Source organism: Staurois parvus, unplaced genomic scaffold (assembly GCF_062004578.1).
Source record: "Staurois parvus isolate SC_StPar_1 unplaced genomic scaffold, SC_StPar_1.0 ptg000022l, whole genome shotgun sequence".
NCBI lineage: Eukaryota > Metazoa > Chordata > Amphibia > Anura > Ranidae > Staurois > Staurois parvus.
The window spans coordinates 1072931-1092777 of NW_028317818.1; the positions used below are offsets into that span (position 1 = coordinate 1072931).

Sequence of the window (19847 nt, forward strand, 5' to 3'; positions counted from 1 at the left end):
ATCCTGAGCCACCAAGCCAGGACAACTTGGTCTTCGATGCCAGATGAATTGATCTGTTCAAGGACTGGACTGACTTGTCCCACAATGACAGAATATTGTGTTGTAGGGATGTGGAGTGGAACTAGTAAATAGGACTGCCTCAAAGAAGGCTACCATGCATTCCCAGGATTCTCGTGCATAAGTGAAGATTCCAGCCACTTGACTGAAGAGTACAGGTGTCAAAGCAAGGAGTTTTAGATTTTTCTTGGAGAAGAAATTCTAAGTGATGAGCTCATTGCAGTGCCGATTTCTAATGTTTCAAGATCCAGCCATACCCGTGCAAAATCTGGAAGTACACTTTCAAAATCTGGAAGCCATTTTCTGCCAGGTTCTTGTCTCAATTTCTGAAGGTTTAGGATCCAACCAAACCTTTAAAAGGGTCTGAATGGTAAGGGCTATTTTGTCTGCCAGATCGTGTGCAGGACATTGTCTAGTTAACCCACAATAAGAATGCCCCAAGAGTCTAAGGGTAAAGTTGGAGCCCAACACCTTGGTGAACACCCTAGGTGCAGAACAATGGCCGAATGTTAGGACCACAAACTGTGGTGAGGACCCACAGCAATTTGTAGGAATCATTGATGAGCTGCAAAAAACAAGGACATGCAGGTATACATCCATGATGTCCACAGAGACCAGAAAATTATCCTGATTGAGGGAGGCTATGGCCAACCTGGTGTATTACATACAGAATTTCTGGGCCTGAATGAAGACTTTTAAGGCACTAAGATCCAAGATAGGGAAGATGCCGCCTTTGGGCTCTGAAACGGTGAACTCCTGAAGCCATTCGACCAGAGGGAGATGAGTACTGACACCCTGCTGCACAAAACCAACTAAGCCTGTATGAATATCTGCTAACCTGCAAGGTTGGAAGTGATGTATGGGGCAAACCTCTCAATTTGTAGACACTAAAAACCTGTTCCCACACCCAATAATCTGATGCAAGCTGTCCAAATGTTCAGAAAGGGTGACCCCCCTGCAGGTTTGGAGCTATAAAAAAAAAATTCAAGACTGGGAACAGAGCTTGTAGATGCTATAGACTGAGCCTTTGGTTTTAAAATGGAAATGGCATCTTTCGGCTTGAGGAGGCAGTCATCTGCTATCAGTCCAAGAGATAAGTTCTTTGTCAAGGAGTGGAGAAACTATGCATTAAACAGCCTTAGTCACTGATGGCTCAAAGACCCTATGCCAATCATATAAAGAATCTGTGGGAGAAGGGACAGCAGCATCTGTGGTGAGAGTCCGCAAAGAAACTGAGCTAACTGGCCCATAAAATAGTACATAACTGTAGTGAAATTTTCCACAGATCAGGCAGAGAAAGCAGCCATGCTCTACAGGACTAGAGAAAACTCCAAAGATGGAGTAGACTTGAGCAGAGGGCAAAAATCCCAGCTGCAAGCTTTGGTGCAAGGAGCACCAGAGCAGTTAGTGAAGCGTTAGTTGAGTCACATAGCGGAACAGTACTAAACCCCCTGGAGGTAGAAAAAAAAAACCATCAACATCAAAATGTAATTTCTTCAGTGAGGCAAGGTCGAGGTTGCTTCATGGTCTGAGGCTGCCCTGCTGCCTCACAGTCATAAAAGGTCACTATTATGAAGGCACAATGAATCTGATATTGTAACAAAAGTTACAGAAAAGCATTTTTACAGACAAATGGTATTTATTCTTTATTGAGACCGATAGGTAATTCCAAAGGGTTCATATGCTTCTTGCAGTTGTACACATCTATCACACACCATTAAAACCCAAGTTTAGTTAAAATAAATACAAATAAACACAAACAACATTACTATCAGTGTGATGGATTCCTTGTGCTGAGGTCTTCACATTTAGGGGAAATCTTCCTCCTTAAAATGCCTACTCCCTGACTTTTGCAGTGGGAGTTAAAAAGGACTGAGGGAGCTGCAACAGGCACTCAACAGTCAACAGTTATGCTCACCCTTCTGTCCCCCCTCCATTAACAAAAGCCATACTAAAGCTTCTATGAATGAATAGTATCTATGAGTGGAGGACAGAGGCACAGGCGAATGATTGAAAGATCTGGTCCCACCATTCACAGAGCAGGCTTCATTCATAGAAGCTATAGTTCAGCTATGAATGGGGAAGGGTGGAAAAAGTCACTCTTTGACAGGTGCTCATCACAGTTCTCTCAATTATACTAACCCCCGCTGCATGGGAAGATAATGGCAGCGGGGGTGCATCATCAGAGAAGGAAGATTTCCCCTAAACAAGGAGACAGCAGCACAAACTTAGACTTTAAGCACATGAGTTGTTCCAATCAATAAGATGTCACATTACATAGTGCCCGCCTACAAAGGACTTTTTTCTAGAGATATTAGTTTGCAAAACACACATTTTAATTACAGGAGAATGTCAAAAATTCTGGACACATTTCTGGCTGACATTTATTTCAGCCATACTTACTTGGTACAAAGCCTACTAGTGAAAGTTCAACACTTCATTTATGCAATGTTTGCATATCATATGAAATATATATTTTTTTCTTTCTCATGTCCTCCCTACATCACATCTGGTAACATATAAAAATGATATTGGCTAGGACAAAAAAAGAAAACCAGTAATGCTCAAATTTAGCCAGCACTCTTATGAGCTTACCTCCTGAAAAAGAGTTGACATTTCACAAACCAAGCAAGAGTTGGGGCTTTGCATTTCACATTTGTGGCGATCAGAAAGGAAGAAGTCTCGTAGCAGGGGAGTGTGGGTAAGTGCCTGGACGATACAGTTCATAAAACATGTATTCCCGAGATTGATTAGGCCTCGCAGACCTAGGAAAAAGTGGCAAATTAGTGCTTGCTCTTCCTTAGAGAACAGAGCATGGTCATGCTGATGTGTAGTAGTAGTAGTAGTAGTAGTAGCAGTAGTAGTAGTAGCAGTAGTAGTAATCACCTATCAAAGGGAATCACTAAATTCAAATAAAGCAGACTATTTTTTAAAAAATGTCAACTTTATAAATCAAATAAATCAAATGTCACCAAGCAATTGAGCAGGTGTACCCAATAAAGTGACCGATGAGTGTATATCAAGGAGGAGAATTTACTAAAATTGGAGCGCTCAGAATCTGGTACAGCTGTGCATTGTGTAGCCAATCAGCTTCTAACTTCAGCTTGTTCAATTAAGCTTTGACAAAAAGCCCTGGTTCACACAGGATCCAACTTTGAAGTAAGTCGCATGTCAGTGTGACTTCAGCTGCGACTTGAAAGACATCTGTGTGACTTCATGCACAGAAGTCAATACATGTTGCACCTGAAATCGCAAAGAGACCCCCCCCCCCTCAGGAGCAGGGTATTTTTTTGCTATTCGGTACTGCGCTTACTTTAACTGGTAATTGCGTGGTCAAGCAACACTGTAACCAAATTCAAAAACTAAAAAGTTCTTCAGAATTTTAGGCGAAAATATTTTCTAATACAGTGATCGTTGATAATACTATACACGGTCACTGTACTAATGGCACTGGCTGGGGAGGGGTTAACATCTAAGGACAGTCAAAGGGTTAACTGTGTGCCTAACAAGTGTAATACATGTATGCTGCATTTACGAATATAAATACACACCATAGTTTGTAGATACTATAAACTTTCACACAAACCAATTAAAATACACGTACTGGGATTTTTTTTTTTTTTTTTAACCACAGACATGTATGAAAGTCTTATTTTTCAATCTTTTTTAGTTTATACAATAAAAAAACCCAGAGGTGATCAAATACCACCAAAGGAAAGCTCTATTTGTGAGAAAAAAAAATTAATTTGGGTACAGTGTTGCATGACCATGCAATTGCCAGTTAACGTAGCACAGTGCTGAATAGCAAAAAATTGGCCTGATCATGAAGGGGGTAAAACCTTTCCGGAGCACAAGTGGTTAAGTAAATTTGTTTAAAAAGGACATAAAAAACTTAAGGGATTCAACAGAACAGATAATGGCCACCCATACAGTGGGGCAACAGCAAAGAAAGATAAACCTGACTGATTTGTGTTTTCCTAAAAACACGATTACCATGCTGCTTTTTCAGGAAAACTATACATCTTCAGTATGCACTCACATAAAAGGTCACTTTTCAATCTTTACACAGCCCAAGGTAAATCAGAGGTCTATGAAGCATGGCAACCCAAACCTAGAAAGTCTCCTTCTGGTAAGTGTGCACCAGAAAACCATTTACTGACCCTCAGCATTCCAAAATTCATAAAAGAATGTCACTTACATCCCTCAGCTAAAAGAGACGTCACATAAAAGATGGAAAGGAAGGAAGAGGCTAGAAAGAAACAGTTATGCAACAGAGGAGGGAGACAGAGAAGTGGTGATAGGCTAGATGATAAGTGGGGTGAGTAGCTGCAGACACACATGAGAGGGGAAGAGGTAAAAGACTCCAGAAATCGAATCACAATAAAAAATTCCTAAATGGTTGAAAAAGATGCAGTCATGCAGTAGAGAAGAGGCGAGAATCTGCAGAGAAAATGTAATGTGCACGCATAGCTGCCTCTATTTTCAAAAACATATACAAATCATTTCAAAAATCTTTATATTTCCATCAAGATATTTCACAACCATTTAAAAAATAACTAAAAAGCGGGTATATTAATAAAACGCAGTTATCGCATATACTTTGTGTGTGTATATATCACACACACACACACCAAAAACATTAAAGGAACACATTTAATCAGAGTATAGCATCAAGTCAATTAAACTCCTGGGATATTGATCTGGTCAGTTAATTAGAAGAGGGGGTTGTTAATCAGTTTCAGCGGCTTTGGTGTTAATGACATTACCAACAGGTGCACTAGATGGGCAACAATGAGATGACCCCCAAAACAGGAATGGTTTTGAAGGTGGAGGCCACTCACATTTTTTTCCCAACTCATCTTTTCTGTTTTTCATTAGTTTTGCATTTGGCTAGAGCCAGTGTCACTACTGGTAGCACGAGGTGATACCTGGCCCCTACAGAGGTTGCACAGGCACTCAAATTCGTCCAGGATGGCACATCAATACGTGCCATTGCCAGAAGGTTTGCGGTGTCTCCCAGCACAGTCTCAAGAGCATGGAGGAGATTCCAAGAGACCGGCAGTTACTCTAGGAGAGCTGGACAGGGCTGTAGAAGGTCCTTAACTCATCTAAAGGACCGGTATCTGCTCCTTTGTGCAAGGAGGAGCAGGATGAGCACGGCCAGAGCCCTACAAAATGACCTCCAGCAGGCCACTGGTGTGGATATCTCTGAAAAAACTATCAGAAACAGACTTCATGAAGGTGGCCTGAGGGGCCCCACATCCTCTAGTGAGCCCTGTGCTCACTGCCCGGCACTATAAAACTTGACTGGCATATGCCATTGAACACCAGAATTGGCAGGTCCGCCACTGGCGCCCTGTGCGTTTAACAAATGAGAGCAGATTCACCCTGAGCACATGTGAGAGAGGTTAAAGGGTCCGGAGAAGCCATGGAGAACGTTGTGCTGCCTGTAACATCGTTCAGCATGACCGTTTTGGTGGTGGGTCAGTGATGGCTTGGGGAGGCATTATTCATGAAGGGACGCACAGACCTCTACAGGTTCTGATACCTAATGCGCCATTAGGTATAAAGATGAGATCCTTGGACCCATTGACAGACCCTACACTGGTGCACTGAGTCTTGGGTTCCTCTTGGTGTACGACAATACCTGGCCTCATGTGACAAGAGTATGCAGGCAGTTCCTGGAGGATGAAGCAATTGACACCACTGAATGGCCCCCACACTCGCCTGACCTAAATCACATAGAACACCTCTGGGATATCATGTTTCGGTCCATCCGACACCACCAGGTTGCACCTCAGACTGTCCAGGAGCTCAGTGATGCCCTAGTCCAGATCTGGGAGGAAATACTCCAAGACACCATCCGTCTCATTAGGAGCATGCCCCAATGTCGTCAGGCATGCATACGAGCACGTGGGGGCCATACAAACTACTGAGTACTATTTTGAGTTGCTGCAATGAAATTTCAGCAAAATGGACTAGCATGCTGCATAAATATTTCACTTTGATTTTCGGGGGGGGCCTTTAAATTCAGTGCTCTGTAGGTTGAGAATGTTAATTTCCATCAAACGATGGGGTATCCTTACGTTCCTAACACATTACCCAGTCCATATCAGTATAGATATCCAGCATGATATTTTTCCCCATTGTGATCTGATGTGTTTTCAAAGTGTTCCTTTAATGTTTTTGAGCAGTGTGTGTAGATTAGATAGATAGATAGATAGATAGATAGATAGATCTATCTACACACACATACATATACACACACACTGTATATAAGTATTTTGCAAAAGACTTAGGCAGGTGTGAAAAAAATGCTGTAAATTAAGAATGCTTTCAGAAATGAAGTGTTAATAGTTTATTTTAATCAGTTAAAAAAAATTTCAGTTAAGAACAGAAGAGAAAACCATATTGAATCAATGTTTGGTGTGATCACGCTTTGCCTTCATAACAGCATCAATTCTTTTAGGTACTCTTACACACAGGAACTCAGCAGGTAGGTTGTTGCAAACATCTTGGCAAACTAACCACAGATCCTATGTAGGCTGCCTCAAATTCTTGTCTCTTCATGTAATCCCAGAAAAACTTCATGATGTTAAGATCAGGGGTCTGTGGGAGCCAAACAATCACTTCCAGGACTCCTTGTTCTTTCTTACACTGAAGATAGTTCTTAATGACATTTTCTGCATATTTACGGTCATCCTGCTGCAGAATAAATTTGGGGCCAATAACACACCTCCCTGATGAGATGGATTGAAGGACAACTATCTGCCTGGATCTCTCAGCATTGAGGAAACCATTGATCCTGACCAAATCTCCAACTCCATTTAAGGAAATGCAGCACCAAACTTGCAAGGAGCCTCCGCCATGCTAAACTGTGCCTGCAGACACTCATTGTATTGTTCTCCTGCCCTTCGTGAACAAACTGCCTTTTGCTAAAACCAAATATTTCTCATTTTGGCTCATCAGTCCAGAGCACATATATAAATCATGCTTAATAGTATAGTACATTGAATATAACCACGTTTTTCTGACTAACTGAACATCACATCAACGCTTTGTGCCTAAAAGTAAAATGTATCCCAAAGTTATGTAAATAAAAAATTAAATATATGAGAAACCAATGAAAGAGAAATTACGTCCTATGTTTAACATTACCAAAATGCAAAAAAGGGGAGTAGGGTGCATGTGTAATCTTGTACCTACCTATGGTGCAGTTTGTGGTTATTTTCCTTCTTTTGGGGTTATGCCGTAACAGCTCTAGCTCCCTCTTTGTTGGCTCCCACGTTGAATACTTTTCTCCAACACCTAGAATGAACATGCACAAAACTAATTTGAAGTGCAATGTGGATGAGTGTATTCCAACAATAAAGTACAAAATACACACATGTAAAAATGTTTGTCCTCAAAAGGTCACCCAGACAAAAACAAACATTCTTGCCATGCTTTCTTGCTGAGCTTTAACCACTTGAAGACCAGCATGTTAACCACTTGACCCCCAGGACTAAATTCTGACATCTCACATATATGTAAAAATCTGCCTTTTTTTGCTAGAAATTTACTTAGAACCCCCAAACATTACATTTTTTTTTGCAGAGGCCATGGAGAATAAAATGTTTTTTTTTTAATGCATGATTTTTGCGCAGCAGTTTATCAAATTTTCAGGAAAAAACACACTTTATTGAATTCTAGTGCACACAAACACAATATAATACACAATTTTAGGTAAAATATAATACACTGAGTAAATAGATACCTAACCTTTCATGCTTTAAAACTGCGTAAGCCTGTAGAATGACAGCAAACTACACTACCTAAAAGTTTCCATAGGCGACGGTTATATTACTATTAATTTTATTGTTTTAATTTTTTTTTTTTTACACTGTACTTTTTTTTTTTATCAACTTTATTGCTATCACAAGGGATGAACAACATCCTCTGTGATAGCATGGGCCATTACAGTTCCTCTGTATGGAGAGATCCCCATGTCTTTCCTCCAGCCTCCAAAGCATCTGGATCAAATAGACATTGGTCTTCCACCATCATTATGAATCTCTCTATAAAACTGCTCCTTCCTACCCTGACACATAAGCCATCCTGAGCCTAGGGATAAATATTTGGGGGAGACGGGCATGCTCCATCTATCTGCAAGTGTACAATCCAAACGCACACGTTCCTGTGTTAAAAATGGCTGTGTATAAGTAGGTGCTGCAGCGACCGTCGGCTGGAACCGAACAAAATCAGAAAGGAAAAATGTCACCAGCACACTGTGGATCACCAATATGGGTCCAAAAGTTTGAATGAACGATCACATAGTTACAGCAATGTAACGTTTCGGAGCATGGCAGGACCCCTTCATCAGGCCATGCTTGCTCCATCTATCTGACTCAGCCCTCTCCAAGTTGGACTACCCAATAAAAGAGGAGGAACTGGCAATTGCTTTGTCCCAGATGCAACCTAGCAAGGCACAGAGGTCGGACAGCTATTCTTTCCTATAATATAAAATCGTTTTTCTGTTTTTCTCGCCTCCCCCTTTTTTTGTTTTTTTAAAAGCCTTTACACAATGAGTTCCCCCTCATTTTATTTTATAAAAGAGCTAACCCTGGAGGAGGAAGGAGGAGAAGGAGGGTGGAGTTACAACAAAGTGCTTTTGACTCTTTTGTAGTAAGAGGTGTCCACATCTTTTAGTGATTTTAGCTGTCCAAGAGTGTGCACAAGATTTGATCACTTCTGGGGAAAAATGGAGAACCATGAGAAGTTCAGTTTGAAGCAGAGCACATTTAATTAATTGTGGATTATTGTGACCACTGAACTTTAATGAACGTTTGAACGGTTTCATATGATGGAGTGGACACTAACAATTCACCTAGCAGTCTGCTGGATTTTATAAAGGATAGGTTCACCTTATGTAACAGGTTACACCCGTATTCAGGGTGTAACCTGTAACATGGACCACCCCCGCACCTCTGTTGTGATAGCTAGCAGGGGATTTTCTGCAGCCCACTAGCTGTATGCCCGCATCATTCATTCACAGTTCTGTGAATGGATTTTCTACAGCCTTTGCAGCTGTCGACTTGTAGTTCTCTTTGAACTACCATGGCGCTGTTGAACGCTGTGGTAATGCATTTATTCTTCCTGTCAGTGTAGAGCTGTCTGCCTGTATGATGTATCGAATAGACAGATTTCACTGACAGTATGCAGGAGAACTGCATGAGACCAGTGATCTACTGATCGCTGGTACAATGCTTTCAAAGACAAAAAAACAAAACAAAAAGCAGTAAATGCACTTTTTATTAACCTGCATTTATAATTTTTTGTTAAAAGGTGAACTTATCCTTGAAGTATTTATGTGTTTTTGTGATGCACTTTATTCATGTGTTGTCACTGCATTATAACATTTTTAGGATTTTGGGTACTGTTATAGCACTCTGTATTTTTATTTAAGCGCTGCTTTGTTTTTTATAATGAGGTGGTAAAGCTTTGAGAACTCTATTTTGTACCCCTTTGAAACTCACTGGTTTAGCCTAGGTTCCCAGTATTGCAGGGACTGTGGCCCACTTTTGCTCAGGCATGGCAGCCCATTCATTTGAATGGGCTGCTGTGCCTGTGTTTCCCACAGGAAAAAAGGGAAATGTACCTTTTTAAAAACACAGCTACAGGGAAACCACATGGTCTTTTTGCAGATGGACTGTGGGCTGAGATGCATGGGGGTGCCATTCAGAATAAATGGCAGCCCCACACGTCTTGTTGGAGCAGCGCAATTTGGTTGCGGGAACAGGTGCAATTCCTGCACTCGCAACCAACCCACAAGTGTGAACCCAGCCTTAGCGAGGTTGCACCAGTCTCGATACACTGCTACTTTTAAATTATAAAAAATAGTGAGGGCCTAACAAAAAAACCCAAAGATAAAATGCTAAAGAAAATAAATGAACTGAGGACTCAGAGTGGGGTTGGGTTATAAAGTAGGAATCCAAAGGGATGCCCTCAAAAACTTTGCCATTGTTAAATCACCTAAAAAGGTACATGCCTATAACTCATGGTATATGAATAACGTGCCTGCATCCTCTAGTGTACTATAAAGATAATTATGACAGAGGTCTTTCTTCTTCAATAAAGACATTAACAGGATGTATGTAAATGTAATGTTTACCTATGATGATATATCCCAAAGTACAAAGAACAAAGCCAGAAGAAAGCAGCTTAAAATTGCAAAGATGCATCCTTTATCCCTGTATATTTGCATGAGCTAATGTGTTTTAAAAAGTTACCCTTTAAGGCAGTGTCAAGTCTTAGGGAATTGTATGGTAGAAAAATGCACTCCCTCAGAACAATTCTCTCCCATCTTAGAAAAAAAAACACCGCCACCACCAAACACCCAGCAATATCAACTCCCACAATTTTATCAAATTCTTTAAGCTTTCAGTTACTTTAGAGAGACTTTTCTTATATCATAACACACATTAAAGGCACAAAAAGAATAAAAGTCAAATATGGGTTTATGCATTATTGCTTCATTTTCACATTTTTTAGCTATCAATAAAAAGGTTTTGCTTTGTAAAAACATCTATCCTACTAGTTTGAAGGAGAAGTAAAACCAAATGTGAAAAAACCTACCTGTCATTGTATACTGGTAAGGAGAAGCCAATGACGGAGCAAAAGCTAAAGAACACAAAGAACATAAACTTTGTTACTTTAACATATTAGGTTTTGCAGATCCAATATAACATAGTTGTATCAACTTTCAGAACATACAAGCCAATTTCAATAAATATAAATATCATTGGAATATACTGTATGTATAATTTCCATAAGATAACAACAACACTGCAACACTCTAATGTAGTATTATAACAAAGAATTCACACAGCCTGCCTTCTGAACTACAGAGTTGCTGAGAAGAGGAGTTTCAAGAGTCACGCAGGAGTCACCAATTGCAGGCAGCAAGGTACATGGAATATGTAGTTCTTAGAAACAAAGTGTTTGTACGCCTCAGACATGAAATATAAACAAAGCATATTCCTCTATAATATGTACTTGTCTCTATCCAGAGCACCAAGTGTCATTTCTGTCTGCTGCCTCATTCCTCTATCTGCATGAGTCACATCTGACAAGTTTTCCCCAACAAGAGAAAAATGGTGCTGGGGTGGAAGCTCCAGCTGATTGACAGCATCAGCTCTGTTTCTGTGTGCTGTGTAAAAGAAGGGGGGTCCTTCCCTCCAGTCAGCTCTCCTCACTGATGAAATTTCAGCTCCCTTTCCCCTGTTTTTCAGAGCTGAGAGATCCTATGTACATTGTGCACTTTTGAAGGATGTAGAGGAAAAAGACAGCTGTAGATAAACAGCTACAACCTATGCAGGAGGATTTGTTTCATCTCTGTATCACCTGAGGTCAGTCACTTCACAGGGTATATGTAAGGGTTTACAATCACTTGAAATCAAACAGCAAAGGGGAAGCTGCAAAGTAAGAAGGGAAATCAGGATGTTGCAGGAAAAGATAGTAAGAAAGGCAACATTAAAAAAAGTTCCTTTTTTTTTTCTAAACCAGTTTCCCAGCCAATAGCAAAATGACGGTCCAGCGGGACTTTCGTCGAACTGGGTGGGTGTCATATGACATCCTCCCGGATTGCTGGGGCGTGCTGTGGCAAGATTTGTCACTGATTGTGTCCATCGGGCACAGCCGATGACAGATCTGTGTACTGGCCCATTGCCAGTACCATGTGACCAATCAAAGCAGGTCACAGACAACTGCCATCCATTGTATACAATTGTGTTGCTAGCTGTGATTGGTCAGTGATCACATGGTATAGATTGGGCTAACCACAGCCCACCTGTGTCATGTGATTAGCTGTGGCCAATCACAGCTAATCACAACAAAAAACACTGAATGAATCTGTAACTGAACCGGAACCCGACCACTCTTGGGTATATTCCGTTATACCGCAGCTTCCCCTGTCCGAACACCATCCACGGACCACACCCTTGAAAACCACACATCATCAGCCAGCCCCATCAGTGGGAGGGCTGCAGGGAACCACCCCCACCAACCCAAGACACACAATAGAACAAAGGAATAGCCACATCATGGCAGTAGACAATGGGCAACCATGTGGCCCAGAAGAAATGAACACACGCTATACACAAGACTGGGACATTCACATGTACACCCTGTACCCTAACAGGCAAAGGATCACTTAAACATAAGGATTTGGGAGGATGATACAGAGGTCCCCCTACCCCCAAAAGTCACTCCCGTCACAGAATCAATTTCATTTAGCAAAATGCTTGCCTATAGCAGGGAAAAAAATAAATACTGACTGCCCAGAGTAGTACAAGGTTACCATGGTAGCATTATATTACTCTAGTTATAGTGTTTTAAAAAAGAACTAAAAAAAATTTAAAAAATGAAAAACAAATGTTATATACAATCCAACGAGGATACTAGTGCTGGTGAAAACCAGGGATTCCCTCACTTTGGAGGGATTACCTATCACTTCCCGTTTTGGCAATGGACTGCAAGGCACAGAGTAATCTTTGGGACTGAAATGCATGTGTTCTCACCAGGCAAAAAAAGGATTACCAGGTACAACAGACCTTCCTGGAAGGTATTTTTCTTGATTTTAGCAAAGGTAGGAACAACAGACTCAGTACCCCCTACACCCCTTATGCTTTAACCACTTGCCTACAGGGCACTTATACCCCCCTTCATGCCCAGGCCAATTTTCAGCTTTCAGCGCTGTCACCCTTTGAATGACAATTGCGCGTTCATGCAACATTGTACCCATGTGAAATTTTTAGCATTTTTCACACAAAAAGTTTTCTTTTTCTGCCACTGGGTGTTTCATTTTTTGCACTATAAAAAAAAAAGCAATTTGAAAAAAAAAAAATAATTGTTTCCATTATAAAATTTTGCAAACAGGTAATTTTCTCCTTCACTGATGTGCGTTGATGAGGTGGCATGGATAAGCAGCACTGATGGTCACTGATAGGCGGCACTGGCTGACAGCCCTGAATGGCAGCACTGACTGATGGCACTGATGGGCGCAACTGCTGGCCAGCACTAATGGGTGGCACTGATCATCAGTGCCGATCTCCTCTGTGACAGCTGTCAGTTATCGGCAGTGCTTTCCTTGCGCTGTGACAGCGTGAGGAGAGTGCTGCCGATAACCGGCAACTGTATTTACTCAGTGATCTCCTGTGTCACTGGACACAGCTGATCACATGTACAAGGCAGCTGTGATTGTCTTTTAACCTCATCATGTGATCAGCTGTACCCATAGGACACAGCAATCATAGAGATCACCGGGTGGCATGTCCCTGGGGGCGGGGGATGTGGAAGAGACGCGTTCTGGGAGGCTGTCATACGGTTACCAAGTGGTTGAAGTAGAACTAAAGACAAAACCTTTTTTTTTTGCCCATTTTGAATGGGGCAAGGGAGGGTTAAAACCCCTGTCAAAAATTAACAAGGGTTGTAACCCTGTGGAGATTTCCCTTCACTTCCTGTCCCATAGCCAAAGCAGAAAGTGAGAGGAAACCGATCCAATGTGAGGGAATCCCTGGTTGTCACCAGGTCCCCATTGGAAGATTTCCCCCCTATTCCTGTTCTGGGAAAACACATTTAGGTTTCTCTTTTACTTTAGGTATTAGTGATAAATAAGACAAACAGGGTGAATCTCCCTAATGGGGCCCCAGACAGTAATGACATGCTGACAGGTATTCTAATCCCTCTCCACTTTATCTAAAACTAAAAGCCTTTTGCTTTTAGTTATACTTTAACACATGGTCTCCAAACTATAGCCCATGGGCCACATCCAGGCTCCTACATGAAATTTGGGTCACAAAAACTATCCATGAAAATACCTCAGCTGGCTGGTAGTGGTCTGTGTGTATTAAGACTGAAGACTGTATATGGAGAATGGAGTATTCACTGCCAGCCAGGCATGACCCTTCATCCAGTCCTCTCGATGGGCACTCCTGCATGTTAGGACTCCGATGGGTGCTCATGAATGCATAAGGATGACTAAATATGTATAAGGGGGAACTAAAAAAAAAAAAGTTTTTTTCAGCTCGAATGATTTTAAAATCCCACAATGTGGCCCTGATACTAAAAAGTCTGGAGACCCCTGCTGTAAGACCTGCATTTCAGCAGCCTTGAGATAGCAGATATAGCCTGTTGGAAAGAAGCCAGGGGATCCTTGCTAGAAGTCAGAGTAGGTCTGTGTACCAGGTCCATCTGGGACAGCTTGGTGCAACTGGGATAAAGGATTTCCTCTCTTGTTCTATTTTCAGGAGCAGACTAGGTCCTGACTAATTGTCACTTCAGAAAATGGGGTCAGGTGCTGCAGACGAACCAGACTGCTCTGAGCTCAAAGAACTTGATGGGGAGCTTTGTTTCCTACAGTGACCATGTTCTTTGGACTGTTGAGTATTGGAAGACTCCTCCTCAGCCTGAGAGACGAGCATCTGTTGTGACAACTTTCCAGTGATAAGGAAGGAAGGACTTCTTCACAGTTAGGGTTGGGGTGGAGATACACCTGGATGGGAAATTCCTTGCTGACTGGACAGAAGTATGTGTAAATGGAGAGAAGGAGCCTGCTACTTCCAGGTTGACAAAATATTGAGTTGGAGAGTTCTTAAATCGAATTGGACAAATGGCGCTGCCTCAGAAGAGGCTACCATTAACATTCATGGAAAATCTCATTGTGGGATACCTCTTGAATCTCAGTTCTTGAGCATGGGCTCTTAAAACAGACAGATGGGGATCTGTTCCCCATTCAACTGTTGGATCGGATAACAGTAGGCTGGAAATGGAGAGGCGGTCCATTTCCATCCGACACAGGTCGTATCCATGTCCGCTCTGCATATGCCAAATGGACATGTCATTTGCTTGCTCAGCGGCTGTGCTGATGGAGGAATCAAGTGATTTTCTTTCCTGTAACACGTGGTTGCAGGAAAAAAAAAGCTGCATCAACTATGGCCCGCCTTAATCTTTCTTCCTTTTCATTAACGGGCAGGCTAGAAAAGGATGGTAGAACAATGTCCTGTTCAGTGGAAAGCTGAAGGGCCTTTAAGGCTGGAAGCCTGGATACGTTTTCAAAATTACACAGTAATCTCAGATCTTCAAGAAAGGTTCCCTGTTTGACATGAGATTGTATCTCAAGGATTCTGCAGGCCGAAAAATTGCCATCATTAAGACTCTTCAATGCGACAAGATAAATAGACGATTCTGTTAATGGCTCAAAAGGGTTCTTAACGATACTGCTCAAGACCATGAATAGATCCCAAATAGTTCATCCTTCCCTAACTGGTCTTTTCCAGGATAGGGCCCTGCAGAAAAACAAGTAGATCTTCTTAAAGCAATCACTTGAAAAAACAATAAGGGTAGCAATTTGAACCTTCAACGTTCAGGGCTAGGACCTTCTCCGCCCAGTCTGGGAAAAATTCCAAAATAGCGGATGTATCTCCTATACATAAGCGGTTTTCTACCAGCTAAGTTTTGAATTTTCTCCATACTGTCTGGTATATTCTTCTAGAGACAAGCTTGTGACTATCTAAAAGAGTGTTAATCACTTGACAAACCCACGTGGTTTATGATTTCTTTTTCAGTAACCCTGCGGCCAGCTTCAGTGTTTGAGTCTGAGGATGAAAGACAGGTACCTGGTATCAGGACTTGTCCTATTGACAGAATGCATGGAGGAACAGAAATGGAAGAGGAGAGAACTATAAGTGTAGAAATTTTCGAAAAAAACTACTTGTCCAGGGATTAAATTGGGGTTCCAATCTACTTGTCCCTCATGACAATCTACTTGTCTAGATAAATAAAAAAAACATTTTTTTTTATCCAAACCGTATCTAAATCCGAGGTGCTTTTAGGAATGTCTACGGCTTTTAAAAACAAAAAGGGGCTTTGTGGCAACTTAAACTTTTAATGTTAACATTGTGCGGCTTATCTCCTCCTCCCCTCCCTGCCTGTCTCCAGCACTGCACTCTGGGACTAGCAGGGAGGAGAGAGACCTTGCAGTGTAATGAGCACCAATTGGATGCTTGTCAGGAAATGGGAGTGTCAGGCTTATCCTTTATCCCTTTTGCTGCCAGAGCCGTTTTTGAGTTTTCTGCACAAGTTTGAAAAATTATAATAGACTTGAAGATTACACAAAACCCCCAAACATTATATGTTTTCTGAAAACTGAAAACAGACACCCTAGAGAAGAAAATAGTGGTAGTTTAAAATTTTTATGTTGCACGATACCACCGATATTACCGAAAAATGTCATAAAAAAATACACTTGTTAATTTTAAAGCACAAAAAAAAAACAATAATTTACCTATTTTTTGGAAAATTATAAAAGATGAGGTTGCACAGAGTAAATGGATATCCAACATGTCAAACCTTAAATTTGCGCGCGTTCGTGAAATGGCAACGAACTTCAGTACCTTATATTTTCTACAGGCGACACTTTTAAAGCCCCTTATAGGTCATCAGTACTGTTACTGAGGATGCCTTGTGCAATCGACGTTTTCATGCGTAGGTGACCCAGCAAGTACTTTTACATTTGTACGTGCGTATATGTGGGGGACTAAATGGTTTTTTTTTTTTGAGGGGATGGCATGTGCTTGGCTGTCACTTTTTTTTTTACAATTTAAAACAAAAAACAAAACAAATTTAACTTTTTTTTTCTTCTAAACATAGGGGAGGCTGGAACTGTAGCCTGTGTGAAACCAATCGGGTGGCAGACCAAATGCTTTTACCTAACAGGGCAAGCAGCAGGGCTAAGGGTTAAAAAAAAAAAAACAAAAAGAAAAACTACTTGCCCGGCACTACATGTCCCAGGCATTGGAGGATTTAAATTCAACATCCCTGGAACTATGCTCTTTTTAGCCGATAAAAAGCAATTAGGAATAAAGCTGTCTGCTTTTGAAGAAATTTGCCCATAACCCATGGAAATAGATGGATCGGGGAAAGACATAACAGATTCCCAAGATTCTCAAGTATTTAGTAGAGTGTGCACAGCTAAGGCATGGTCCCCTGGGTTCAAGAAGACAAAGGGGGGAAAAAAAAAAAAAAAAAAAAAAAAAAAGGATTTTGTGTTGATCTGAAAAACAAATCGATCTGCTTCTGAAAGGCCCCAATAGGTGAAATGATTTAGGAGTAGACTTTGAGATGGGAATATCTGAAGGCTCTGAAAATCTGCTACAGTGTTGCAGTCAGATGTTTTTCTGACCAGCAAAAAATTGTGTCTGATGCTACCATTAGAGAAGCACTTCTTGTACATTCCTGCTTGTTCAAGTAAGCCACTGTTGTCGAATTGTTTGATCAAACGAGAACATCGTGATCTTTCATGTAAATCTGAAAAGCTTCCAAGGCTCTGGCAACTGGTGTTAACACTTTGCCAAAATTAAAAGGCATCTTCCAATCGTAGAGACCATCAGCCCTCAGCTAAGCTGGAATCTGGAAAGACTATTTCTCCACCACCAATGTTCTCTTTTTACTTTGGCGGGGACATAAGACATGTCTGTTCAAGGACAGGTCTCCAGTCCAAATCCTGAGAAACCCCTGGAGGGGTCTCTGGTGAACGTTTGCCCATTGTACCACAGGAATTGTGGATGTCATGAGACCGAGAGACTTAATGTCCCTTATCGGTGACTAAGCGACTGCTCTTCAGTTAAAAAACGTAACTGCTGATCTTCAGAATTTTTTCTTCTGGAAGAAATAGTTTTCTTTTGAAAATGGATGACATATCCCAAAAAAAAAAAAAAAGTTATCTTGAGAGGATGAAGATTTGATTTCTTCTAGTCAGAGTATCCAGTGGCTGTTCAATGGATAGTCTGACAAATGTCTTTCTGTAGCTGTTCTTTTGCAGTTGCGGTTAACAGCAGGTCATTCAAGTAGGGGATGACTAACTGAGCACAGTCTCAGAGGGGCTAGGGCCTCCAGTAAAATCTAGAGAAGATTCTGGGTGCTGAAGAGAGTTCAAAAAGGCAGTGCCTTTGACCAATATGATATTCTATCTTGACTGCCAACCTCAGGTACCTTTGAGAGGTCTACACAGAGATCGGTATATACAGGTAAACGCCCTTCAAATCAAATAAAGCAATCTGGCTGTAGGATATTCTTTTCTGAGAAAATGGGATTCCATGCATAATTTCTTACCACTTTGTTTAGCAGTCCGACTTTGACAAAATCAGACAAACTTTTCCTGTTTTTTGACTACAAAAACCATGTGAATAAAAGCAGTCTCTCTATTCTCTAGGGACTAAAGTATTCTGGTCCACTAAATCCTCTATGAGAAAAACCAAAGCCTTCGCGCCTTCTATGGATATTTTGATAACTTTGTGACAAAAAAAAAAAACTTGTCGAATTCGAAGGCATGCTATTCTGGAATTATCTTTAGGATAAATTTGCGGGAAGTTATTTCTTCCCATTGCGACAGAAAACTACCGATTCTTTCTCCCACTGTCTACCTTGTGTCTCTGTAGCCTAATTCAGGGGAATTAAACAAAATGCACCCTCTACCTTTCTCTTTGTGGCCTTTTCAGTACTTTTCTGGCTTAGGATCCTTACCCTCCTGTGCTTGAACATTTTGGCCACATAAAAATCTTCTAGTGAACAGCCTAATTTTTCAGGAAAGCCTTTTTATAGTCCACTTCCAACTCTGGTCTAAAAAGCAAATTCTCTGAAAAACGGCAGATTACAGAATCATAGTTTATGGGATGAATCCCCTGACCAGGTTCTGAGCCCACAGGCCAGAAGTGACAATATTCTTCCTGAAAATGATACCCCTGCATTTTTTCAGTGAAACTGAAATGCAGGAATGGCTGAGAAAGGAAAGCTTCTCCCCACTCCCCCATGCTGGTGCACAGAACAGTTGGCCACTAGCAAAACATGGCAAGGGAGAGCACCACCCCTGGTCCAACACCTCGCAAGGCACTGATAGGAAGAAGGTAACTGATCTCCTCCAAGACAGAACATATAAGGGAGAGCGTTTAACACTGAGTCAAAGGCCTTGAGAGACAGAGCTCACACCTTAAAAAAGATGATTCATCGAGGCAATGTGTCCACTATGGACAGAGGAAGCAAAAATAACTGACTGGTTGTCTGGAGGACCGCCTGTTATTATGAATTGGCAATGTATTTCCTGTCCCAGTGGGAGGAGCTCCATCTCTAGGGGTAAATATAACAATGTACCTTTTGCACACAAGAAATCTGCATTTCGTAAATATACCATGTCAGTTTTGCTGGTTCAGGTATATCACCTTCATCTGTAGGCACTGTACTGAATGAAGCTATTTGGCCACGCACACATGTTGAAAAAGTTAACTATTTTCATGAGGTGTACTTGCTTACAAGTTTGTCCCAAATCTGCAAGCAAAATCTTTTGCATACTGTATGCTATTGTATATACTGTATGTGAAGCATGTTTGTTAATGCTAGCCCATTAAACCTTGCAATGAAAGAAGCAATGAAAACACAACCAGGTTTTATAAACTGTAATGGGTGTCAGTAGTAAATTCAAATTAAACTTTAACAGATGAATTGAAATGTATTAAATATTCAGTATAATGAAATACTTTGCGTTAGTATCAGTATTAACTAGAGAGATTCAACAGAGCAAAAAAACACAGTACCTTGCAATTTCCATGCTTTTCTTTGTTCTTCTTTGGCAACTTGCTCCATGTCTTTGTCATATATGTAATCTTGACACATAAAGCAGTATATACCCCCATACAACAAATCTATGGCTGAAGAGAAAGATGCAAAGGATGTGAAAAAAAAAATTGCAATAAAAACACATT

General features: G+C 41.1%; 1 protein-coding gene across 3 annotated transcripts in view; it reads right to left on the bottom strand.

Annotated features, from left to right (window-relative positions):
* The window catches only part of LOC149472138 (ubiquitin carboxyl-terminal hydrolase 22-A), a 154158-nt gene that overhangs the window by 84872 nt on the left and 49439 nt on the right, over positions 1-19847 (bottom strand). For all 3 annotated transcript variants that reach the window (XM_089691529.1, XM_089691515.1, XM_089691521.1), the window contains exons 4-7: positions 19680-19793; positions 10672-10716; positions 7264-7365; positions 2653-2822 (exon numbers count right to left, since the gene is read on the bottom strand). In XM_089691529.1, coding sequence (XP_089547655.1) covers positions 2653-2822; positions 7264-7365; positions 10672-10716; positions 19680-19793 — 431 coding nt within the window. The remainder of the gene's footprint in view (positions 1-2652; positions 2823-7263; positions 7366-10671; positions 10717-19679; positions 19794-19847) is intronic.